Here is a 24,969-nt window from a genome sequence, read left to right on the forward strand (position 1 = left end):
AAATAACAACTGTTTGCACTCTGTTACAATAATTTGTGTCAACTTTGCTGTGTAAAGTAACATTATGGTGTAATATCCCTAAATGTGCTGTCCTTTCTATGAGAGATAAATAAGATATTAATAAAAGGTTAGAGGAAGGTGAACCTGCAACCAAGTTATCTAATGAGTATGAGGTTAGTAAGTCAGCAGTTACATGTTAAAAAAATTACAAGCATCACAAATTTTATATCTAACCTTGATTCTTCTGATGGATCGACAGTTCGTAAAACTGAAGTTTGCCATAAACACAGGTATAGATGATGCTGTTTGCAAGTGGTTTACACAGAAAAAAATCACAAGAAGAGCCTATCCCTGGTCCCATTCTACGTGAAAGACCAACTCAATTTAGTGGAAACCTGGGAGGGCCTTCGAATTTTAAAGCAAGCATAGGCTGGTTAAAATTCTTTAAATCGATGTATGGCATTCATGAGCTTCAAATAAGAGGAGAAAAACTGCTGATTCTTTCAAAGTAAAACTAAGGGGTATATTGGGGGAAGAATATTATGCTCTGATAAAAGCTTACAGTGTTGACGACACTGGACTCGATTGGAAAGCTTTGGCAGAAAAACTCTTGCTTCCCGTCATGAATAAGTGGCACCTAGGCCTAAAATGAACAATGAGCATATTATTGCTTTAGCTCGTGTTAATGCTGGCGGTAGCCATTGATTGCCTATTCTCATCATTGCTAAAAGTAATAAACTGTGTTGTTTCAAATGCATTAAAATGTCTGTGGTGCCTATTGTTTACATCTCACGAAAGAGTGCCTGAATGGATAACAAGATTTTTCACAGAATGACTTATGGAAGTTTTTGTGCCTTCTGTAAAGCTCATCAGTTAAAGAATGGGAAAAGGGAGAAAACATTATTGCTCCTGGAATGCAAACCAACTCTTCCATCATGTGATACCTTAAACGAAAGGATGCATTCATAAAAGGGATGTTTCTCTCACCTAATGTAACCTACCTAATACAGCCCATGGAGCAAGGCTTTATTGAGACTTCCAAACAGTATTACTGAATAGAATTGTTTTATAAAGTATTGTTGGAAAGAGAAGGGAAAGGAGAATAAACTCTGTTAAGAAATCATAAAAATATTGATTTGAAATATGCGATGTACTTGGTCGGAGCAGCACGGGATTGTCTAAAGGAACAGAATTTGAAAAAAAATCTATAATAAAATTTTGGATATGGCAGAAAGTTCTCAAAGTCTAATAGAAAATGACAAACAGATTGATATATCCAAAATACTCAATATGCTAAAAGAACTCAATTGTCATGAATGTGATGAACAAGACATTTAAAAATTTATGAGTGTTGATGATGCAGATCCAAGGCATCAAATCATGTATGATAGTGAAATCATAAATCTCACCATCGATAACACTGATGCCACCAGCATCTCATCAAATAATGATCAATAAAATGAAGGTGAAAGTACACCAGCCTGTTCTGAAGCATTTATATGTTTAGATTCTGCTGTGCAATGGTTTGAATCTCAAGATGAAAGTAACAAATATAAAATATCTGTCCTGAGAAAAGTGTGTAATGTAGCTCCTTGTAAGCAGGCGGACTTGGTTAGACAGATGAAAATTAAGGATTTTTTAAGTTATTATTTCTTTACATATGTACTGTATATACACAATGCAAATGTAGTACATACTTTCTGTTTACTAGGTTGTACTACATACATCTCTACTGTGCTTGTCCTGGTAATAATAAAAGATATCAATTTTGTTACAAGTACATGCAGCTTTTATTGGTAAACTGCTAAATAAAAGTATATGGGTGGATTATCTGAATAAATCGGTTTTTCAAACTCCCATGTACCCTAATTACTTCAAATAGTCGACACTTTCCATTGATTGTGGCCTGTTATTGGATATAAAGTGGACAAGCCCTCTTCCAGTACTGCTGCTATCTCAAGCTTCCTTCCACTCTCTCATTAACTTGTGCCTTATTTCTAACTTGCTACCAACATCATTGTCCACAATGTCACAGACATTCTCCATCTGTCTTTGGAACCAATACACCACGCCTGTACATCTTATGAGATAGTCAGTTTATTGTATCTCTAAAATCAGTTACTTTGCGTGCTTCAAGTGTGAAGCTAAGGAAACATACAGGTTATTTCTTATACTGAGGAAGTATAATTATGTGAATTTAGTTTTTACAGTTGTGTAATATTAAGGAAATTGTTAAAAGTGGGAAAAATAAAAGAATTATAGAATTGAACAATTACAAAGGTTTTATTTGAACAAAGACTTGTGATTAAATTACAGAGTCAATCTCGGGCAGTGCTGGCAGCACATGCTAGGAGAAGAGACTCTAGCCACAATGAACGTTTCTATGAGGAACATGACTATGAGCGGAGGGTGAAAAAACGAAGAGCACGGCTGATAACAGCAGCCGAAGAAGCATTTACACACATCAAGAGGCTGCACAATGATCAGGGAGATGCGTTAAATAGGCATGTTCTGGCAAATACAGGTAAGATATTAATAGCTTTTTTGCTTAACAGAATTAAGGTGGAGTATGATCATTTGCTTGAGAAACTAAAGGCAATGATTTTTGTTGAGTGGCATAAGCATTGTGTACCTCTTGCCTACTAGTGCAAGTTTCCGTGGGGTGTGCCATAAATTTTGGGTGTCATGTCACTCAAATGGCCACAAGAACAACACAGATATTCTCATTTTTAATATATTGTAATATAAGTTATGAAAATGTGTTGGTCTTTATTTTATGAGTCTCTGGTCACTGTTCAACAATGTGAAAACATATTAAAAATATCTTTAATGAGTAAAGTAATTTAAGATGAAACAGTTTGGCACATCTCTGCCTTGTCGTCGATATGACGTAAGCTGATACAAACTCGAAATGCTATAAAATTCATATCTAGGTGTGCTAAGTACATGAGGTACCTGTTCTCCATATGAACAGATCATACACTTCTTATGAAATGGAAAGTGCTTTTGGAATCTTAAATGTATTTCAATTTAAAAGATTGAAAATTTTTGCTATGGTTAGGATTGTCCCACCTCACTGAAGTGTAAGTAGTTGCTGCAAAAATGTATTTTTGCAATAATGTGATAGTGTACACAGTGTACTTGTTGATACATTAACTTAAAACAGTTTTGTTGTTAAGAACTTACTCAACCTTTCTCCTCGTTCTTCCCTCTCCAGAACCCGTGAAAAAATTTTGTATTGAAGTAGTTTCCTCCCATCCACATCGGTACACTTGTTCAGAGTCCAGTTCTGTCAGAAGACAATTTGTATCTGAATTTTCTGCCTTAGACACATTGCAGTTAATGCTGTGTGATTGAAGCCCCAGAATTACTTTATGACCAGCTTCCTACTCACACTGCTCAGTATAAAGCTGGTCTAGTCATTCATTTCAGTCACCATTTCATTATCTTCATGCTCCTGTCAGACAAGGCAGATGCTGAGGAAAGGCCATGTAAATAGTGGCCTGAACATGTACTTTTCACATGCATTTGAACATTTCAGTATCCAGAATTGTCACTGTGCTGCTGATATCTCGATACCAGTGATCTCAAAAACCTTTGCTGGCAACCAGTCTCTCAATAGTACAATAATTATCTGCCCACAAATTAAGGATGAGTAGGTGCTGCAAGAACCTCATAGAATTTCATGCCATGAGGGCAAGTAGTCATTTTATCCTAAAAGGGAAACATGAAAAGACCATAAGAAAATTTGAAATAAATCCTCAAGCCACAGATTTTTCAGAGATGTATGAGTTCCTGTAAATGCTTTCATACAATTGCCAAGGTACTCTGCAGTTATTGTATTAAACTGGGTGTGTCTGCCTAAAATTTGGAAGGTTGGGGGTAATGTTCACCACATCCATGCCATTCAGTAAAGCCACTTGGCTCATATGAAATGAGAAACCCCTCAGGGAACTCATTCAGTCTAGGCTGGTTATGGATTTCATCATCCCAAGCTTCCAGAGCTAGGATCTGATGAGCACCACCAGTTATCTGTAACTGCAAGCTATGGGCATGCTTCATTGTTCACTGTGTAGTGAGGTACTGGAACTTTGTGTGTCACAGGGTGCTGGAATGTTGTTCTAACTGCTGAGATTGGAATGATGATGCAAATATCTCAAAGAAAGAAAGAAATCAGCCTCAAAGCATTCTACATGCCAACATAGTGGATGGATTTTGAGATGAAAAGTAATTAGTGGGCAACTTCTAGGGCACCTTTTGCACCTCGGTTGTATCTTCCTTGTCCAGATAAGGCAAGGCCTTGTTTGGACTGACCTTCAATATCCCAGCTAAACATGAATGTCGATAACTTTCACAATTCAAAACTTCACAGTGGACTGAATGGACCGTTGGTTGGAACTTTCATCCAACCACCAAAGGGAGCTCGATAGACGAATCCTCCACACCAGTCAACAGCTAATGTTAAAAATTTGGTTTTTAACAGTGTATATCTCACCTTTCTGTATAAAGAGACCGAGACTCTAAAGATAGTGAATTTTCTGTGGATTGGGGCACTGCTTATTCAATCTGAACAGCTGCTCAAATGCAAAACATTAGAGAACATAAGAGTGTGTCAGAAGAAACACAGTTCCTGTAAATTAAGAAAGGGTGTGGATTCTTAGCATGACATGAATATTGCCACAAAGAATTTTCTGAAGAAATGATCTGATGAAGGGGTAACAATTTAGGAAATATTATGAAATAAGTCAGTTGTCAGCTTTAGAAGAGTGCTGCCCATGTTCTACCTTCTGAATCACCAAATTTTGCAGACTACATGAAGACATATTTCTGTTTACGAAATGCTCATATATCCGTATGAAACAGCTTTTACTGTTAGTGTTGTCACTGCTATAGCCACAAGACATTTCAGTGTAATGCACACGGAATGTGTGGCAGATTTGTTAAAGCATACCATGAAGCTGAATTCACATGTTCATTCAGTGAATTCTGTGTCAGTTGTTCTGTTGATCATTCTTTATGGAGCCAAAAATGCCAATGTAAAAAAGGAGTGAGACGATGATGTCTTAATACTTAGGCTAAGAAGATACATAAATCATTAAATGTCAGTATTTAAGAATGCCACTACCACAGTGAGTTTTAGAGAGAGCATTAGTGAATGATTGACAGGGACAGGGGAAAGAAATTCAGTAGAAGAAGAATGGGTAGCTTTGAGAGATGAAATAGTGAAGGCAGCAGAGTATCAAGTAGGAAAAAGCTGAAAGATAGTAAAAATCCTTGGTAACAGAAGATATATTGAATTTAATTGATGAAAGGATAAAATATAAAAATGCAGTAAATGAGGCAGGCAAAAAGGAATACAAATGTCTGAAAAATGGGATTGACTGGAAGTGCAAAATGGCTAAGCAGGGATGGCTAGAGGACAAATGTAAGGATGTAGAGGCATATATCACTAGGAGTAAGATAGATACTGCCTACAGGAAAATTAGAGAGACCTTTGGAGAAAAGAGAACCACTTGTATGAATATCAAGAGCTCAGGTGCAAAACCAGTTCTAAGCAAAGAAGGGAAAGCAGAAAGATGGAAGGAGTATATAGAGGGTCTACGCAAGGCGAGGGCAATGTTATGGAAATGGAAGAGGGCGTAAGTGAAGATGAAATGGGAGATGTGATACTGCGTGAAGAATTTGACAGAGCACTGAAAGACCTAAGTGGAAACAAGACCCCGGCATTAGACAATGTTCCATTAGAACTACTGATAGCCTTGACAGACAAAACTCTACCATCTGGTGAGCAAGATGCATGAGACAGGCGAAATACACTCCGATTTCAAGAAGAATATAATAATTCTAATCCCAAAGAAAGCAGGTGTTGACAGGTGTGAAAATTATCGAACTATCAGTTTAATAAGTCACAGCTGCAAAATACTTACACGAATTCTTTTCAGACGAATGGAAAAACCTGACCTTGCGGAAGATCAGTTTGGATTCCGTAGAAATGTTGGAACACGTGAGACAATACTGACCCTACGACTTACCTTAGAAGATAGGTTAAGGAAAGGCAAACCTACGTTTCTAGCATTTGTTGACGTAGAGAAAGCTTTTGACAAGATTGACTGGAGTACTCTGTTTCAAATTCTGAAGGTGGCAGGGGTCAAATACAGGGAGCGAAAGGCTGTTTACAATTTGTACAAGAACCAGATGACAGTTATGAGTCGAGGGGCATGAAAGGGAAGCAGCGGTTGGGAAGGGAGTGAGACAGGGTGATAGCCTATCCCCGATGTTATTCAATCTGTATATTGAGCAAGCAGTAAAGGAAACAAAAAAAATTTGGAGTAGGAATTAAAATCCACGGAGAAGAAATAAAAACTTTGAGGTTTTCCGATGAAATGGTAATTCTGTCAGAGACAGCAATGGACCTGGAAGAGCAGTGGAACGGAATGGACAATGTCTTAAAAAGCGGATATAAGATGAACATCAACAAAAGCAAAACGAGGATACTGGAATGTAGTATAATTAAATCAGGTGATGCTAAGGGAATTAGATTAGGAAATGAGACACTTAAACTAGTAGATGAGTTCTGCTATTTGGGGAGCAAAATAACTGATTATTGTTGAAGTACAGAGGATATAAAATGTAGACTAGCAATGGCAAGGAAAGCGTTTCTGAAGAAGAGAAATTTGTTAACATCGAGTATAGATTTAAGTGTCAGGAAGTCTTTTCTAAAAGTATTTGTATGGAGTGTAGCCATTTATGGATGTGAAACATGGACGGTAAATAGTTTAGACAAGAAGAGAATAGGAGCTTTCAAAATGTGGTGCTACAGAATAATGCTGAAGATTAGATGGGTAGATCATGTAACTAATGAGGAGGTACTGAATAGAATCGGGGAGAAGAGGAATTTGTGGCACAACTTGACTAGAAGAAGGGATCGGTTAGTAGGACATGTTCTGCGACATCAAGGGATCACCAACTTAGTGATGGAGTGAAGTGTGGAGGGTAAAAATCATAGAGGGAGACCAAAAGATGAATACACTAAGCAGATTCAGAAGTATGTAGGTTGCAGTAGTTACTTGGAGATGAAGGAGCTTGCACAGGATAGAGTAGCATGGAGAGCTGCATCAAACCAGTCTCTAGAATGAAGACGACGACAACAACAACAACAACAACTACAACTGCGACTACAACTACTACTACCACATTTGATATATCATATGTTAACCTGACCAACTATGTAAGAATTAATGCATGCTTTTCCAAGAAATTTTGTAAGGCAGCTGTTCCTTTCCTTCAAAACTGCAAGCTATATCAAAACTAAGTACCATACAGAATTCAAGTAGACTGCCAAAACTCTCATCCTCGTCAACATCACCACTGCAGGATAATTGCCAAGTGCACAATCAGAAACGTAATGAGGTGGGTCAATAACCAACAGACGATACGGCATTTGAGCGATGATTGATGAGACTAAAGAGAGCCCATCCACCAAGGTGATGGAATACAAGGTGTACCAGAGGGAACTCACCAGTCCCTCTGAATCATTAGCTGCCATACAGTTAAAATCTTGGTGAAACGATGAAAACACTGTGGCAGCGGGTGGGCATGCAGGAGGCAGTTGCGAAGGTCTAATGACAAGATGTGAAGTGGTAATCAGCTGTTGAAGCGAGTCTAACTTTTTCTTGAAACTGCTGCTGCCACTGTAACAACTGAACCAACACCGAATCCATTATACTCGCAGAATAAGTGCTGAAATGGAACAACCTTGTCGCTAAAAACTGTAGGACCTACAGGTCTTTATTACAACTACTAATTACAAGAAGCACAATGGCAGTGACAAAGCACCAGAATGACATGTGAGAACAGTAACAAAAGAATAGCATTCCAGGCCAGTTCTAATAACATGCACTGTTTCCCATACAAAATGATAGAAAATAGTCCTAGTCAGTGAGTGGAACCTTCATTGAGAACAATTGAGGCTAGAGAGAGTAAGGCCATGCTGGGAACTTGCCACCTGCACTACTTTGCTGGTGGTGGCAGTGACAGCGAGAGAAGTGGGCGCTCTTCTTTCAACTTCCCACTGGTGGTGCTGAATGTGAATTCTGCAGTCACAGTGGCAGCGTACATGGATCCATCACCACACTTGGCAACAAGGCGAAGGAACGGATTTAGAAAACCTTGCTGCTGGTTGTCATATTACAGTGAAACATAAATCAGTTCAGGGCACATGGGAAGGAGCTGAAAGGACAATATCCCAGTGTGTAAAAGAGACAGTTCAGAGGTACTGGAATGTTCAAAGAGAAAGTATACATAGAAAGTAGACCTTTGACATTAGAGGGCTAAAACTGGTTTAACCACCTTTATTAATAAAATTTTTCACACCTCATATCTTCCCCTTACTACCTCCTTGCGTATAGGTACCGTAATGGTTGTCATGCCATAACTCTATTTCCAGTACCTGCTTCTAACTCCACAGCAGATGAACAGGCTTTCATAGAACTCGCAGCACAAAACTTCAGACTGGTCTGCCCCTGTTTTGGCTTAAATGCTCCATAACCTTCTAACCCAGGGACAGAACTGTAGTGGTCTTTAAAGTGTTCAGAAGAATTTCATCACTAGATTGTGTTTGTTCTCCAACATGGATCTCTCAATATGCTCTCCTGCCTTGCTGGCATTGTTCATTGGGATACGATTAATGATATGCCCTCCATTGACAGCTCACTGATCTGTATACATATACAGGACAGATAAGGCAGTTTCCTAAAGGAAGCTGCAAAATATATGCTTAGCTGGCTTAACTGAATGTGTACAGCCAACTCACTGTATCTGAGCACTGTGACAGCAACTGACTGATGCATCCATCTCTGTGTTCAGTCCAGTTAAAAAACCCTAATCAATGGTTAACCATTAAATGGTCTGGGTACTAGTGACATGGACCCTTACTAACTGCTGTCTGTGTTGGTAAGGCGGGATCAATGAGAAGTTGACAACTTTACCCAGCTGAGGACTGCTATATAGCACTACCTGGAGGCATAATAATCTCGGGTAGCTCCATCAGTGAGACTTATGTGGTTGTCTGCCTGTATTCATTCAATCCTTCGTATCACAACACTTATTTTGGTATCAAGTTGGTGAAGTCCTGACTGTCAAGTATTAACAAATTAATGAGGAAGCTTGTGATTGTCATCCCCCTCTCCCCTCCCCCTCCCCCAACGTATCTCGGTTGTTATGACAGACTTATCAGTTTTGTAGCCTGAGACCTAGGTTTGGTTTGTTAAATTCAAGTAAGCTGTTTTAGATAATAAACAAATTTCTGCTGAGAATTTTGGTGTTATTATTTACATATATCAAACAATGGAAACTCCAAGGTGAAATAACAACAATATGGAAAGGATAGATTGCTACTTGCCATGTGAGGAGGCATTGAGTCGTAGATAGGCACACTGAAAAAGATTCCTAAAATATCGAAGCTTTTGGACAAAGTCCTCCTTCTGCAGTAGAAAACACACTCATTAACACAAGCACAACTCTCACACATATGTGCTTGTGTGACTGTGTGTGTTTTCTACTGCAGAAACTTTGAAAGCTTTTATATTTTTGTGGTCTTTTTCCATTATGCCTGTCTGAAACTCAATGCTTCCTCTATGTGGTTATTTATATATGTCGTACGTAAACTGTAAAAAATGCAACAGAAGAGCTACTGTGTAACTCTTACCAGAGAATTCATCAAGGAAACAAACTAAGATGTTGCGGTATCCAGGGGAAATTTACAAAATGTCTTGTGATTTAGTCCCATTCCTTGAGATGCAGTCACCTCAGCCATGTGATGTTTGCAAGAATATTGCCTAGAAGTAACATACAAAAAGCTGCAACTGTTAAAGTCGACCATTTGTCTGGAGCATACCTCTACGCAACTACTCTGGCTAGATGAGGTATTTTTAACTCCGATTTAGATAGGGTGCAGTTCACTAAGACATGGTTTTATGCCCCAGAAAGGGGACCATCCAGTGTGCAATGCTTGGTGTGTATGAATTATAATCCACTTTATTTTACATGATAGTGTGTATAAAATATTTTTCTTCCCTCTCAGACAAAAGGCCAAAGGTGAAATCTGTTCTGCGCAGCCGGCAAATTAAATGAATATGGTACAAATCTGAAGATTCTTTTCAAATCCCCAATCTGCTCCATTCATCTATCACAGTCGATCATGTAACATGATTTTGTGTACTTCTGTAAGGCAATGCTTCAGTGTTGCACCTCACAGTTCTACAGATGACTGTAGGTCTCAGCTTCAGTACCGCCAATAGCCTTTTGCATTTCACAGTTGAAAGCTGGTAACAACATTGACAGATGTCAGTTTTCCTTGCACTATACCAAGTACAGGACACTAATAACCTTGGATGAATAAATTACTAATACTTTTAAGCACTTACAATCCCCCCCCCCCCCCCCCCCCCCCCCGCCCTGCCTCCCTCCCTCCCTCTCATACACACAAAGAATACATTATTACATGAGATAAACAGGGTAATTAATTCACTAGTTTTTATTGCCTTACACTGACACTACAGGGTCATGGAGAAAGTCATTTGAAATGTCAGTTTCTCCAAGGGTGTGTCACATAAATGTGATTTTCTCTGAGAGTCTGGAAATTAATAGCATTCCATTCCTCATGAGGACAATATTCAGTGCAGAAAATTAAACTCCAAGGAAACTAATCAGAAGACATACTATTATAATCTTTTATTTATTTATTTTAATTGCTGAGAAGATACTTAATTGGTTTGTGTATTACAGCTCTTCCTTCTGCTTTGCATCTTGACATAGACAACTAATTATCTAGTCAACAGAAGATTTGACAGAGCACTATGCATTTGAGTTAACAAATGATTTTTTCCTCTGATTATTCATGCTTCTTTTTAACATGTTAGTATTCTGGCCAAGGGAACGGTTTTCAGTTTTTAAAAAATCATTTAAGCTCCCCTTTAGAGCCAGTTCCACACCTGCTCCCCATCTCTGAAACTGTGAGCCTACATTTGTTATCCAGCAAAGACTTTTCATGGGGTAACTATACAAAGATTTTGCCTTACCAAGTTTACTGGTGTATGACTGTCAAAATACTGCATCTAGACTAGATTTTAATTTCTGATTTTGCAATATCTGAACCATAATTTGTTATATCACTGTGGCATGCATTAATATTTGCAAACAAGTGGTTATTCAAGGACTTAACTTTAACAAACAAATTGACAGTGGTACATGTGTAGACTCCAAACCTGTGCGACACACTTAAGCTGATAGGGCTTAATCAGACAAATATTAAATCACTGATTAACAGGGCATCATCATATTCTCCAGCAAATGTAAAGGAAACAGGTTTTAATATCCTCACTTCTAAGGCTCATGGAAGTCCAGGACAGTGTGGTAGCTGAACAGATTACCACATACGCCTTTAACGAAGAGTTTAAGACCGTTCTTTACCACATCATTACCTCACTGGTGATGTGAAAAGTGATACATGAGTGGGAGGCTTAATAAATGGCAGTGAGGGAAGTAACCTGCCCTGTAATCTTAAGTCCTTATCGTTTAGAAGGAACGAAAAGTTTCTGATGAGCCATCTAAACTATTCTTATTATATAATGCATCCTGTCATTGCAACGGGACCCCAGAAGCTCTATACACTGATAAGCCAAAACATTATGGCCTCTGCCCACTGCGACATTGGTTGCCGCCTGATGTTGTTGTGGGCATGTGACACGGTTACAAAAGTGTACAAGTAAAGCAGACATAAATGGGGGATCACCCCAGCAGAGATACATGCTGCAAATTGAGAAATCCATTGAGATAACAAAGGGCAGATTATTATTGCGAAGGCTCTGTGAATGAGTATCTCGAAAATGGTGAAGCTGGTCGAATGTTCCCATGCTACTGTCTTGAGCATCTACAGAAAGAGGTAGGAGGACAGTGAAAATACCACTAGGCGCTAAATAGTTGGACGTCCATGACTCGTCGTAGAATGTGGGGTTTCGAGGCTTGTCTGCTCAGTAAAGTAGGATAGATGGTGACTGTGGCATCTCTGCTGAAAGAGCACAATGCTGGTGCACGCACAAGTGTTTTGGAGTGCACCGTTCATCATACATTATTGAACATGGAGCTCTGCGGAAGACCAAACTTACATAGTCATATGTTGACCCGACAACATTGTCAATTAAGATTTCAATTAGCAGGGGACCATCGGGATTCGACCGTTGATCAATTGAAATGTGTTGGCTCTTTGGGTGAATCACATTTTCTGCACTAGGTCAATGATTGTCTTCACAGATGCCATCATTGAGGTGAACCGCAGATCTAAATGTGCAGCATGCCCCGGACGCATTCTGGTAGTAGTAGTATTATGCTGTGGGAGACATTCTCCTGCACTTGCATGAGACCTATGGTAATAATCGAAGACATACTGACAGCTGCGAACCACCTGCATCCTCTCATGCTTGATGTCTTCCCCAATGGTGATATCATTTTTCAGCAGTATAATTGTCCATTTCTCTGAGTCAGAAATGTGCTACAGTGGTTTGAGGAGCATTATAGTGAACTCATGTTTGTCTCAGCAACCAGATTTTCACCTGATGTAAATCATATGGAACCCATCTGTGTCACTATTGGGCACCATCACCACATACGCTGATCAGCAGCCCGTTATTTGTATGAATTACATGACCTGTGTGTAGACATCTGGTGCCACATACCTCCATGAACCTACCAACAAGCTGTCAGATACCTGACAGGCATACTCAATGATGTATTTTGTTCCAAAGGTGGACGAACAAGCTATACAGCAAGTGGTCATAATGTTTTGGCTCATCAGTGTATCCTTGCGGTCTGCATAGTTCTGTATGCTAAATTTGAGAAAATGTTTTTTTTCATCTTGTTTATTTCATTAATACAGCATATTGTGTCTTTAGTTCCAGCAATTCCAATGGATCCACATGAAGCAGCCCAGGCTGTTTTTCCATCAATGGCACGGGCATTACAGAAATACTTGCGCATCACCCGGCAACAACCACGGCATTCAGTTGAATCTATTTTAGCTCACTTAGCAAAGTGTTTAAGTCATGATTTCACACCCAGGGCATTCCTTGAACCTTATTTGGTGCCTTCTCCAGTTCTGCAGGTGAGTACCACAAACATAAAAGGCATCTTCTGCTTTCAGCTTTTTAATCTCTCGTATTATTATTATGTGAATTCACAACATAAGTTAAAATTAATGGGTATCATGTGCTCTATAGTTCTTTGCTCTTTGTGAAAAAGAACGTTTATTTTTGTGGCTGCACTAACGACATTGTACTACAACCACACTGTATATCCTCCAGAGGAGTGAATAAAGGCAACAACAGTGATAATCCTATATCAGCACAGCCATCGTAGGCTAAATAGAAATATGGTGTAGGTACATTCAAAGCAAAACCAGTTTGTAGCACAAGACCCAGTTCTAGAGTTGAAAGTAAATATTGGAATTGCAGTCAATGGTTCAATAACTGGCGAAAGTAGAAGGTATAGACTGCATTTATTGTAAACACAATAATGGCTGGACACTGGCCCTTTACCACATATCATCACAGAGGTGTTGTACATAAGATGCAGTAAGATGGGTGGTTCATGAGTCTTGCATGGATAGCTCAGTTGGTAGAGCACTTTCCCTCAAAAGGCAAATGTTCCAGATTTGAGTCCTGGTCTAGCACACAGTTTTAATCTGCCAGGGAGATTTCAAGGAGCAGTAAGATTGGTACTTGAAGCAGCATCTAGAGTCTCACAGTTGTAGTGCTCTTGGTGGTGCGTGACTAGTTACAAGCTCCATCTCACTGTCTGATGAAGATGTGAAATGCATGAAAATGCATGAGCTCCAGGAACAGCTGCTGAGATCTCTGCCAGAGATTCCTGTGTGGAAGTTTTCACCAAAAGTAGTGCTGCTGGCAGTTTAAAGAGTCCACTGCAAGAAACATCAAGGACATTGGCAATGCTGATAGGATCGGAGGCCTCCATATGTGTCCATACCTACAGTGATAGGTCATCATGGTCCCAAGGAGTTTGCTGAGGAGGTAACAGTGGTGAGCAGCCTCACCGACCTTGCAGGTTTTTTTGGTGGTGTGGTTAGGCCACCAACACCACCATATGGCATGTGGGCTGCCTGGGATCCTGATGGGGTGTTGGACGTTGTTTGGAGGCATTCTCTCATGGTTGCAGCCTCAGCTGGTTCTAATCACACACAAGGGTTTCACCTTGGACCATGATGGAGAACATGTATTTGGCCTTTATAAACAATGATCATGCCAGTATCCTTGTAGGGATTTGTCCAGATTTTCAATTCCAAATAGGTACCTCAGCTTGGAAAAATGACTTCTTGGTGTGTGTCACTGGAGGGTCCAGCAGGGATCAATTGTGGTGGCTGTAAGTAATCTTGACTGGACTTAACCCTTTGATGGTTAATATGCATAACACCTGTAGGTAGGCAAGAATACTGTCAATGCTTCATCTTTGTTGTTACCAGTAGTCCCTTTTACATTTGGAACTTGAATGCCTCACAAATTGCTCAGCCTTCGAGTTGGATACGGGATGAAAATGAGTGGTTGAGAGCCACTGAATTCCATTCCTGCAGCAGAAAGAGGTAAATTTTTGACGATAAGCTGACATGTGGTGTTAGTGGTACCCTTTCTGGTGAAAATAGTTACCATAGCTTTCATGGTCCCTACAGTTGTTGTGGATACCATGCAGGCCACAACTTGCAAATTGGACAAGATGTCCACCACGAGGAGCCACATGTAGCCCAAGAAGGGCCCTGCATAAATAATGTTGATGCACTCCCATGATTACTATAGGGCTATTCGTAGTAAACGGCAGCATGCAATGATGGTCGGTTACGTGCACAGGCTATCCATTCATAGACTTGGCAGAGTGGTTCTGTAGCCTACCATTTCAGTAGGCAGCAGGATGACACTGTACGGTGTGTTAAGGTGATAGTGCATGTAGTAATAGTTCATAGAGAGGGTGGAACATACACACATCAAAAAAAATTTTGCATCACTCGGTTTCCCAGAACTCCTGAAGATAGACGTGGACTGTGGATATTGTATCACAGACACAATCCCTTTGACTGTTCAGAGATGTCACTAAACCCACCCAAAGAAGCAACCATGCATGAGCAGCACCTATTAGATGGAGAAGGTTCGACAGCCGATCAGTTCCAGTCATTCCACCAGGAAGGAGGTACACGGCTCATGTTGTCTGTAGTTCAACCATGTGTAGGCGGTCAGTACTGTGGTTAGATAATGACCACATTCTTATTTTGTGCCAGGAAGGGCTCTCAACAAGGAAAGTGGCCAGGTGTCTCTGAGTGAACCAAAGCAATGTTGTTCAGACGTGGAGGAGATACAGAGAGACAGGAACTGTCAATGACATGCCTCGCTGAGGCAACCCAAGGGCTACTATTGCAGTGGATGACTGCTACCTATGGATTATGGCTCAGAAGAACCCTGACAGCAATGCCACCATGTTGAATAATGCTTTTCGTGCAGCCACAGGACATCTTGTTAAGACTCAAACTGTGTGCAATAGGTTGCATGATGTGCAACTTCACTCCCAACGTCCATGGCGAGGTCCATCTTTGCAACCACGATACTATGCAGCGCAGTACAGATGGGCCCAACAACATGCTGAATGGACCACTCAGGATTGGCATCACGTTCTCTTCACTGATGAGTGCAGCATATTGTCGGAGATGTGTTTGGAGGCAACTCAGCCAGGGTGAACGCCTTAGACACACTGTTCAGCGAGTGCAGCTAGGTGGAGGTTCCCTGCTGTTTTGGGGTGGCACTATGTGAGGCCGACGTACGCTGCTGGTGGTCGTGGAAGGCACCGTAACGGCTGTTGCATACATGAATGCCATCGTCCGATTGATAGTGCAACCATATCGGCAGCATATTGGCGAGGCATTAGTCTTCATGGACGACAGTTCACGCCCCCATCATGAACATCTTATGAATGACTTCCTTCAGGATAATGACATCACTTGACTAGAGTGGCCAGCATGTTTTTCAGAAATGAACCCTATCTAAACTGGGATAGATTGAAAAGGGCTGTTTGTGGACGACGTGACCCATCAACCACTCTGAGGGATCTATGCCAAATTGCCGTTGAGGAGTGGGACAGTCCGGACCAACAATGCCTTGATGAACTTGTGTATAGTATGCCCTGACAAATACAGGCATGCATCTGTGCAAGAGGACATGCTACTGGGTATTAGAGGTACCGGTGTGTACGGCATTCTGGACCACCACCTCCGAATGTCTCACTGTATGATGGTACAACATGCAATGTGTGGTTTTTTGAGCAATGAAAAGGGTGGAAATCATGTTTGTGTTGATCTTTCTTCCAATTTTCTGTACAGGTTCTGGAACTGAGGTGATGCAAAACTTTTTTTGGTGTATGTGTGTAGAAAGATGACATGACCACACCTGCAGGATGTAAGTGAATGCTTATTGTAGCAGTGGATCCTTTGTACTGGCAACTGCCATTTTTCAGGATTTCACAGTAAAATTACCCTGTGACTCCTGTAAATTTAGGTCCAGCTTCAAGCAAAGTGCATCTGTAGATTCAGAATCAATATTTGAGTCAGTTGGAATGCATGATAAAGATAAACATTGGAGTGTTGCACCATGGCCTAATGATGAACTGAGTATTTGAAATTGTTTTGATAGATCTCCCATTTTTACTGTCACTCCACCTCCCTTTTTAGGAGGCAAACAGGATTGACCTTAGTGTACAGAAACATGGTAATGCGAGTAACTTCATTGTTATGTAAGCTTCGAAATTATTAGCACAACCTAACCCAGTTCTAAGAGTGTTGTCATTTCAACAAAGAGATGCCCGTCGGGCACTAGACAGGCACCCTTAATTGAGGCATCGGATACAGACTCTTCTGTTGTGGAATCAGCCATGTAACATGCAACCATACACTTTATCAACAACATTGTGTCTTATTCTCTGCTGTAGTCATCGCAGATCATGGCAACACTCATCGTTTATGTACCCATTTATAGTATACTCATGTCTGTAATAATGTATTAGATGGAAAAAAAATCTTCTGGATGATAATTCTCTTTTGAGACAGCGTTATTTGTTTCCTTTTTGGGGTTTTATAAGTGTACCATAGGGTCTGTCAGCCACAGATTCATTATCCCATGAATGTAATTGTGCACCAACATCTGGTCACTAGCAGTTAATATATATGTAATAACACAAGACTGGGGGTCTATGATGGTAGCACCAAAACTCTCTCTTGAAAGTCTCCTTATGGTCTCTAAATATAATGCCATTGGTGGTGAGCGAATAAAACCCTCTTAGTTTGCAAGCCACATCAGCCGAGTTAAAATTCTCAATTTTTTAGCAGCTGTTACTGCCATCATTGTCATGTTTTAAAACTATGGACTGTGAGAAATGGCAAGGTATTATTTTTATACGCATTAAGAAACAAAATCTTGAACTTTCCCAAGATGGGTCAAATCTGCACATGCAATGTGAGTCAAGCGGTAGATGGAAGATCCAATCCACCATGTGATGTTACGGACCTGAACAATTTCCAGAACTCTCTCTCGCACCCTCTATAACCATCCACAAATGTTTGAATGTTTATAACATAGTGCTCCTAGTGCCACACCGTGGGTGCTAGTAACTTCCATGTGTGATAAGTAGGAGATCCCAATTTGGGTTCTAGCTTGGCTCAGATTTCTGTTGATCACAGTATATTCATTGCATTGCAGGTTAACCATTTATGGATGGTTTTATTAATGATGAAAGCTGAAATTGCAGCTGTTGCCCAAATCATAATGCTATTTAAAACCTGCATTTGTGTATGCACTTTATAATTGTTTAAAATTTTATGATTAAGTGTTAAAAATGTATTTTTCGGTCCTTTGTTCAAGAAATTGTGTGTGAAAAAAATGAATGAAAAGCAAAATGATGTAGTTTAAATAGTACAGTGAAAATGTAGTGGACTTGTTTGTGTATTCTTTCTTTGATCACCCACTCAAACAGGAAAATCACAAAGTTAATGTTGGCTGATGCATTATCTTTTTCAGAACGAAAAAGAACAAAAGTCAGTTCAGACATGGGCTTTGATTTGTGACGAGTTGCTGTCACGATCCATTACTGATGGCACGTGCTTCCAGCTGCGTCAGAATGATGTTTCTCTTCTCTGTAATGTGAAAACATTACCACATTTCAATATAACTGAAGAAGTTGTGGACCCAAAATCGAATAAATTTGTGCTTCGTCTAAATTCAGAAACATCAGTGTAATATAAGGATTGACAGTATTACTTTTTTTACTTTTGTATGTATTACTTCATATTAAAATAAATGTTGCCTTTACTCTTTGCTATTCAGACTTTTTATATAAAATTTTTTTGTAATGTAATATATAAACATACTGTGCTTCATGTATAGTGCATCGCTTAACAACAGCCAGCTTATACCATAAACCTGAAAACTTTTGGACTGCTGTTGTCATTTTAAAGGGTTCCTCATGACTGAAATAATTGACACATTATTTGTGGATAAATGACAGCATGTAACCTATATGTTTAGTAATTACGGTGTTTATGATTTGTACATTTTGAGAAAAACAAGGATGAAAGATTTTTCTTTGTTGACAAACGTGATTCTAAAGTAAACTTTATCCAATTCATATAGCACATATTGGGTTTTGATACTGAAAACCAGTAAGACATTGTACTGCTCAGAATAAGTTTTGTGAGCCTGTTCAGTCTGCGTTATGTGAGTAATGTAAAGCATATTTTAAGCAAAACTGATTTAAAAGTTTCTTGCATTTTATTCTTAAATTGCAGTGCACATTCACATAGAATGTGTATTTGTACTGATTAGCATTAGTTAGTAGTTTTGATTTATTAAACTGATGGTCTGTTTTGCGCAGGTGTTATTGGAGTACTATGCAGAACAGTGTTTTGCAGAACTATAGGCACAAAGTTAGTTTTAGTGCAGTTCCAACAAACTTCAAGTGAAAGTGTGCCGCCTAGGGCTTTCACCTATTTTCTGTTTTTGTTATTACTTGAAATAGGTGTTTAATGTGCAATTTCTGGCAAATGTTGGAAATGCAGAATAATAAAAGCACAAAACAAAATTAACAAATAATATTTGTTTACATGCTTCCTATATGAACTGTACACTCTTATCGCCTCACTTCAGAATGCTGTAACTAGTACTCAGTTTTGAATTTTGAATTAATTTAGGTGTGCAGCACTCAAAGACTGCAGCAAACTGAACAGCTTTAACAAAATTTAAATATTTTTTTGTAATTATATGTTGTGGAAATATATATAATGTATAAAGTTTAGCTAGTGATAACATTGTTCTCGGAGTGATGTGCTTGTGAGTGTGACTTTTGTAGAACATTTGAGAAGTGTAGTGATTTTGGAGAACTGAGTGATAGATATAAAAATTTCATTTATTTTAAGTGTAGTGAACAGTCGATTGATACAGAAACATCAATTTTTGTGATACATTTCATTCCTCAAAATATTTATGACAAAGTTTTGTATTATAAAAGGATACACTGGAGTGCCTCTGATTCCTCAGGAGTTTTAGCAACATTGAATCACTCATATGGAAGAAAAGAATTAAAATATATTATCTGTATATTCATTAAAGCACCACTATGCAGAGTGAGAATATTGTAATTTGTGAGAATTATTGTCTGAAGAAGACCTGATTTGCAGCTTTAATACTTGACTTCTTCTCATCAAATGAAGAATAATGTACAGTTTTTTTAATAAAGAATTTTATATTGTGATTTTGTTTTTAGAGTTCATAGAAACTTGAACACTGTAAGTATGAGGTGTGCCTAAAATGTAATGGGACTGATTTCCTAGAAATACCTACGCTACAAATTAACATTTTTGTGTAGAAATGTTTGCCTCTATATAATGACATTGTTGTTAACAGACCACAAAATATTAGCAAAAACAGTTCCATTGAATCTCAGTGTACTTCTACTCTCACGGCTTCAGCTCCCTGTAAGAATGTTGGAAATAGGCTTCTCAGTTATTTACTTTTCAGCCCTTCAAATGTCCTTAGTTACAAGGCATTTGCTAATTGGGTTGTTTTTAGTTTAGTTAGAGGCACGAAGCTATTGTTTTGGCTCATAGGTGGGAATTGGCTATCATGCAGAATTGAAACTGTAACCTTCCTGCCAAAATTTATCATTATATGAGCTGCCTTTGCTTTAAATATGATGCTAGCTCATATTGAAGTGCAAACTATTGCTTGAAACACTTTTTTTATATATACTTTCTAGTATAGCAACTGAAGTAATGAGTTTCTTAGTTAGTTTATCCTTTCCTGTTCTACACTCATACCTTTAATCTATAAATATTTATTTGGCATCAAGTGTATGTTTGCACCTCATTTAGATAGTGTTTGTGGATAGTTTACTCTAGTGGCTCCATACCCACAGTTCTTCAGATTTATCTCCCGTCTCCAGCCATCCTGATTTAGGTTTTCCGTGATTTCCTTAAATCGTTTCAGGCAAATGCCGGGATGGTTCCTTTGAAAGGGCACGGCCGATTTCCTTCCCAATCCTTCCCTAACCCGAGCTTGTGCTCCGTCTCTAATGACCTCGTTGTCGACGGGATGTTAAACACTGACCATCTTCAGATTTATCTATTGCTGAATATGTCCAGTTTTTTTATTATTTTTACTTTTCCTCTTTATCTGATTTATACTTTCTGAATCCTCTTGTTCTCCTCTCTTCAGCATTCAGGCCATCGTATCATACTATTTAAAGTGTGAATGTAAATTTTACAGTATCTTTGGTTTGGTTCAAGAAGTTCTACTGGGCGCATTAAATAGAAGACCTGTTGTTCTTATTATTTCCACGATCTTATCATCCTCCTTCACATGAATAACACAACATAACATGAATTTTGTGATTTCTTCTAGTGGATAACCATTCACTGTAATATTGTTCCATTCCGCGCTCTTGCTAATTATCATGGTCTTTGTTTTTGCAGTTTCATCCCAATTTCTTTCATGAGTAACTCCTCTAATTAGTGTGATTTTTTTTTGTTTTTGTTAGTCACATTCATTCTTTTATTTGTCAGCTTTTCTAAATATTATGGTTTCGCTTTTTCCGTGCTTGTCCCCATTTCATTCTTCACAAACCCCTCTAATTATATGGCCTTTGTTGACATCTCTGTTACTTTCTGTGTCAATCTTCTACACACATATTGATATAAATTTGTCGATTCTATTCATTGAGAGCTTTTATCATATGACCAGCCACAAATATGAGGCTGTCCAGCCACATAGATAGTTGGAGTAATTTGTTTCTTTACTCTACCATGACATTGCTTTATAAATTCTCGAGTGAGTGAGTGAGTGAGTGAGAGAGAGAGAGAGAGAGAGAGAGAGAGAGAGAGAGAGAGAGAGGGACCAGTAGATTGAAATTAGTCATGACTGACTCCTTGCTTTGCAATATGCTCAGTATGCTAGTAGTATCCTGTTCCCACATAATTCCTGTGTTTCCTTTATAGACTGCTAATGGAAAGACACAAAGCTTGACTGAAATCATATCCCGTTGATATAAGTGTGATAATGGAAAATCCTTGGTGGTATACAAGTGATGGAAGGAGTGAAGGTAACAACTCACCTGATAACACAAACATTGCATTGTTAACAGGAACATAAACAAGACTGAAAATTTGTGAAGCTTTTGGGCTAGTTGCCACTAGTACAGAAAACACACTTGCTCACTCACTGTGCGTGCGTGCGTGCGTGCGTGCGTGTGTGTGTGTGTGTGTGTGTGTAGGAATGTTGTGCACTGGTTAGCTTTAAAGGGGGACATGGTCCAAAAGCTCATAACATTTTCAATCTTGTGTATGTGCCTATTGGCCACTCAGTGCCTCAACTAGAGAGAGAAAGAGAGAGAGAGAGAGTTATTACCTTTACTCCTTCCATTAATTATATTCACACTGAAATGCATGGAATTTTGCTCCAGGAACCCTATCAAAACCTTGTATGAGATTTGAAAAATGCAATTTTCCATCAATATTTTTGCTAGTCATTGTAGCTTCATAAATAAAATCTTGGGCGCTTCTTCCAAGATCCTTGCAAAGAATTTTGCACTAATAGCAGTGAAATGCATTGATGGTTGTTACTTTCTTAGTGGTTTCCTGACTCAAAGATGGAGCTAACAGCAATTTCCCAATCACTGAAGCTATTTTTGTGTTACAAACATGTGCCAAACCTTGAGTAGTCAAGTGTCTTGCTTTCTGTTATATGCTTTTGACCATGCCCAGGTAGAACTCAAGATTCATAATCCCACTACACTCTATTGGATATTTTCACAGTATTGCTATGAAGTATGGTTCAGAGTTCCATTTCATAATGCTGTGAAGTGTTTCATCATAATTACATGAAATACACTTACCTGTAATTGCGTACTGGATAAAATATTTCTCTGCCACAAGCTGCTGGTGCTGCCAAAGGGGCAATTCAACAGTATTTAGAGTCTTGTAAATTAAAAGCTCAGTCTCATTCACTTAAACACACCTTATATACAACTTAGAAATTTTGTTGATGTTAGAACATGTATTCATAATGTTTTACATGAATGACGTTTTTGCTCAGAATCTCAACAGTATGATTTATTACAAGATATTTATCTCAAAAGTATTTCATGGCATAAATATTGGTTATCTGCAATAAAATTGTGTCCTCAGCAACTGTTGTTCTAATGTATTATATTTATGTAATTAATTATAGTTTTCTAAAAACAAAGATGATGTGACTTACCAAATGAAAGTGCTGGCAGGTCGACAGACACACAAACATACACACAAAATTCAAGCTTTCGCAACAAACTGTTGCCTCATCAGGAAAGAAGGAAGGAGAGGGAAAGACGAAAAGATGTGGGTTTTAAGGAAGAGGGTAAGGAGTCATTCCAATCCCGGGAGCGGAAAGACTTACCTTAGGGGGAAAAAAGGACAGGTATACACACACACACACACACACACACACACACACACACACACACACACACACACACATATATCCATCCACACATATACAGACACAAGCAGACATATTTAAAGACCTTTAAATATGGTCTTCAAATATGTCTGCTTGTGTCTGTATATGTGTGGATGGATATGTGTGTGTGTGTGCGAGTGTATACCCGTCCTTTTTTCCTCCTAAGGTAAGTCTTTCCGCTCCCAGGATTGGAATGACTCCTTACCCTCTCCCTTAAAACCCACATCCTTTCGTCTTTCCCTCTCCTTCCTTCTTCCTGATGAGGCAACAGTTTGCTGCGAAAGCTTGAATTTTGTGTGTATGTTTGTGTTTGTTTGTGTGTCTGTCGACCTGCCAGCACTTTCATTTGGTAAGTCACATCATCTTTGTTTTTAGATATATTTTTCCTACGTGGAATGTTTCCCTCTATTATAACCATATAATTATAGTTTTCATCGCATAAGACATGCTTGCATTTGTAATTTTAGTAAGGAAAGAATTGTATGGAAAGTTGGAGAATCTAGTCATGCAGCAGAAATGTGGAACTTTCCCTTCAGTGCTGTGTCATGTCAGAAAGCTAGTGCTCTCTCTCTCTCTCTCTCTCTCTCTCTCTCTCTCTCTCTCTCTCTCTCGCATGTGCATAGCTGCTGGGGGTTTCGGGTTTTGCACAATGTACGCACACTCACAATTGTGCGTATAAAATATAGAAAGACAAAATGCACAGTGTAAGTTCATTTCTGTGGATCATTTATTGTACAAGCTGACTGGAATTACACTCTTCTCAAACATAAAGAATCTTGCAGTAGTTGTGCTGTTTATTATAACTGTGAACATTGTGGTATGCAAAAAGTCTGTAATGTTATATACAGTGGTGAATCTGTTTCAGAGGTGTAATTCTGAGAGTTCCTAAATTGTTTCCATTACATTTGAAATTTTTTACTTCTGCATTCCCACTGAGAGTCTGCAACAGTCTCACAGTTTGATAATGTAAACAAAAAAGAAAAGAAAGCACACACATGCTGAAAATGGTTTAAATTCAGCTTCTGCAGTACTGTACTCTTCCCCCCCCCCCTCCCCCTCCTTTTCCTCAGTGCTTTCAAACCTGCACAGTATCAACTTCATTTTCATTGCAGTTAAGAAGAAACTGTCACAGGAGCCCAATATTGAGAGTCTGAAAACTTCAAATTACAATTAAGTTGTTATCTAAAAATAATGTTGAGTTTTGAATTTTTATGTCGTGATGATCACAGTAGCTAGTCTAGTGACTGTGGCCCTTTTCCAGGCATTGTCTGAACACCGCATAAATAACACCCTGCTAAAGTAAAGATCCTTTTTTATACTCTTGAATTAAAGTTTGAATTTTGACATTTACTGAGTACATCTTTCTGAAGGTAATTTTACATACTTGTTTTCAGATGTTCAAAGACCGCCGGCCGGTGTGGCCAAGCGGTTCTAGGTGCTGCAGTCTGGGACCGCGCGACTACTACGGTTGCAGGTTCGAATCCTGCCTCGGGCATGGATGTGTATGATGTCCTTAGGTTAGTTAGGTTTAAGTGGTTCTAAGTTCTAGGGAACTGATGACCTCAGATGTTCAGTCCCATAGTGCTCAGAGCCATTTGAACCATTTTTTTGTTCAAAGACCATGTTTGAAAATATGCTCTATACATTGAATTTAGCTTTACATTTGTGTGTGTGTGTGTGTGTGTGTGTGTGTGTGTGAGAGAGAGAGAGAGAGAGAGAGAGAGAGAGAGAGAGAGAGAGAGAGACCAAATAGCGTTTAATTTTATTAATTTTCCTTGGTGTAGCACAAGAAAGGTTTCTCTCTCTCTCTCCCCCCCCCCCTCCCCCCCCCCACCTCTCTCTCTCTCTCTCTCTCTCTCTCTCTCTCTCTCTCTCTCTCTCTCTC

At 39.1% G+C, this 24,969-nt stretch overlaps 1 protein-coding gene across 1 annotated transcript in view; it reads left to right on the forward strand.

Annotated features, from left to right (window-relative positions):
* The window catches only part of LOC124721649 (vang-like protein 2-B), a 71,262-nt gene extending 51,538 nt beyond the window's left edge, over positions 1–19,724 (forward strand). The window contains 3 exon segments of the mRNA XM_047246713.1: positions 2,317–2,524; positions 12,948–13,156; positions 18,117–19,724. Of these exon segments, the coding sequence (XP_047102669.1) occupies positions 2,317–2,524; positions 12,948–13,156; positions 18,117–18,335 (636 nt within the window). The 3' untranslated portion in view covers positions 18,336–19,724.
* Positions 19,725–24,969: the final 5,245 nt, after the last annotated feature.

The sequence above is a fragment of the Schistocerca piceifrons genome, chromosome X (genome assembly GCF_021461385.2).
Source record: "Schistocerca piceifrons isolate TAMUIC-IGC-003096 chromosome X, iqSchPice1.1, whole genome shotgun sequence".
NCBI classification, from domain to species: domain Eukaryota; kingdom Metazoa; phylum Arthropoda; class Insecta; order Orthoptera; family Acrididae; genus Schistocerca; species Schistocerca piceifrons.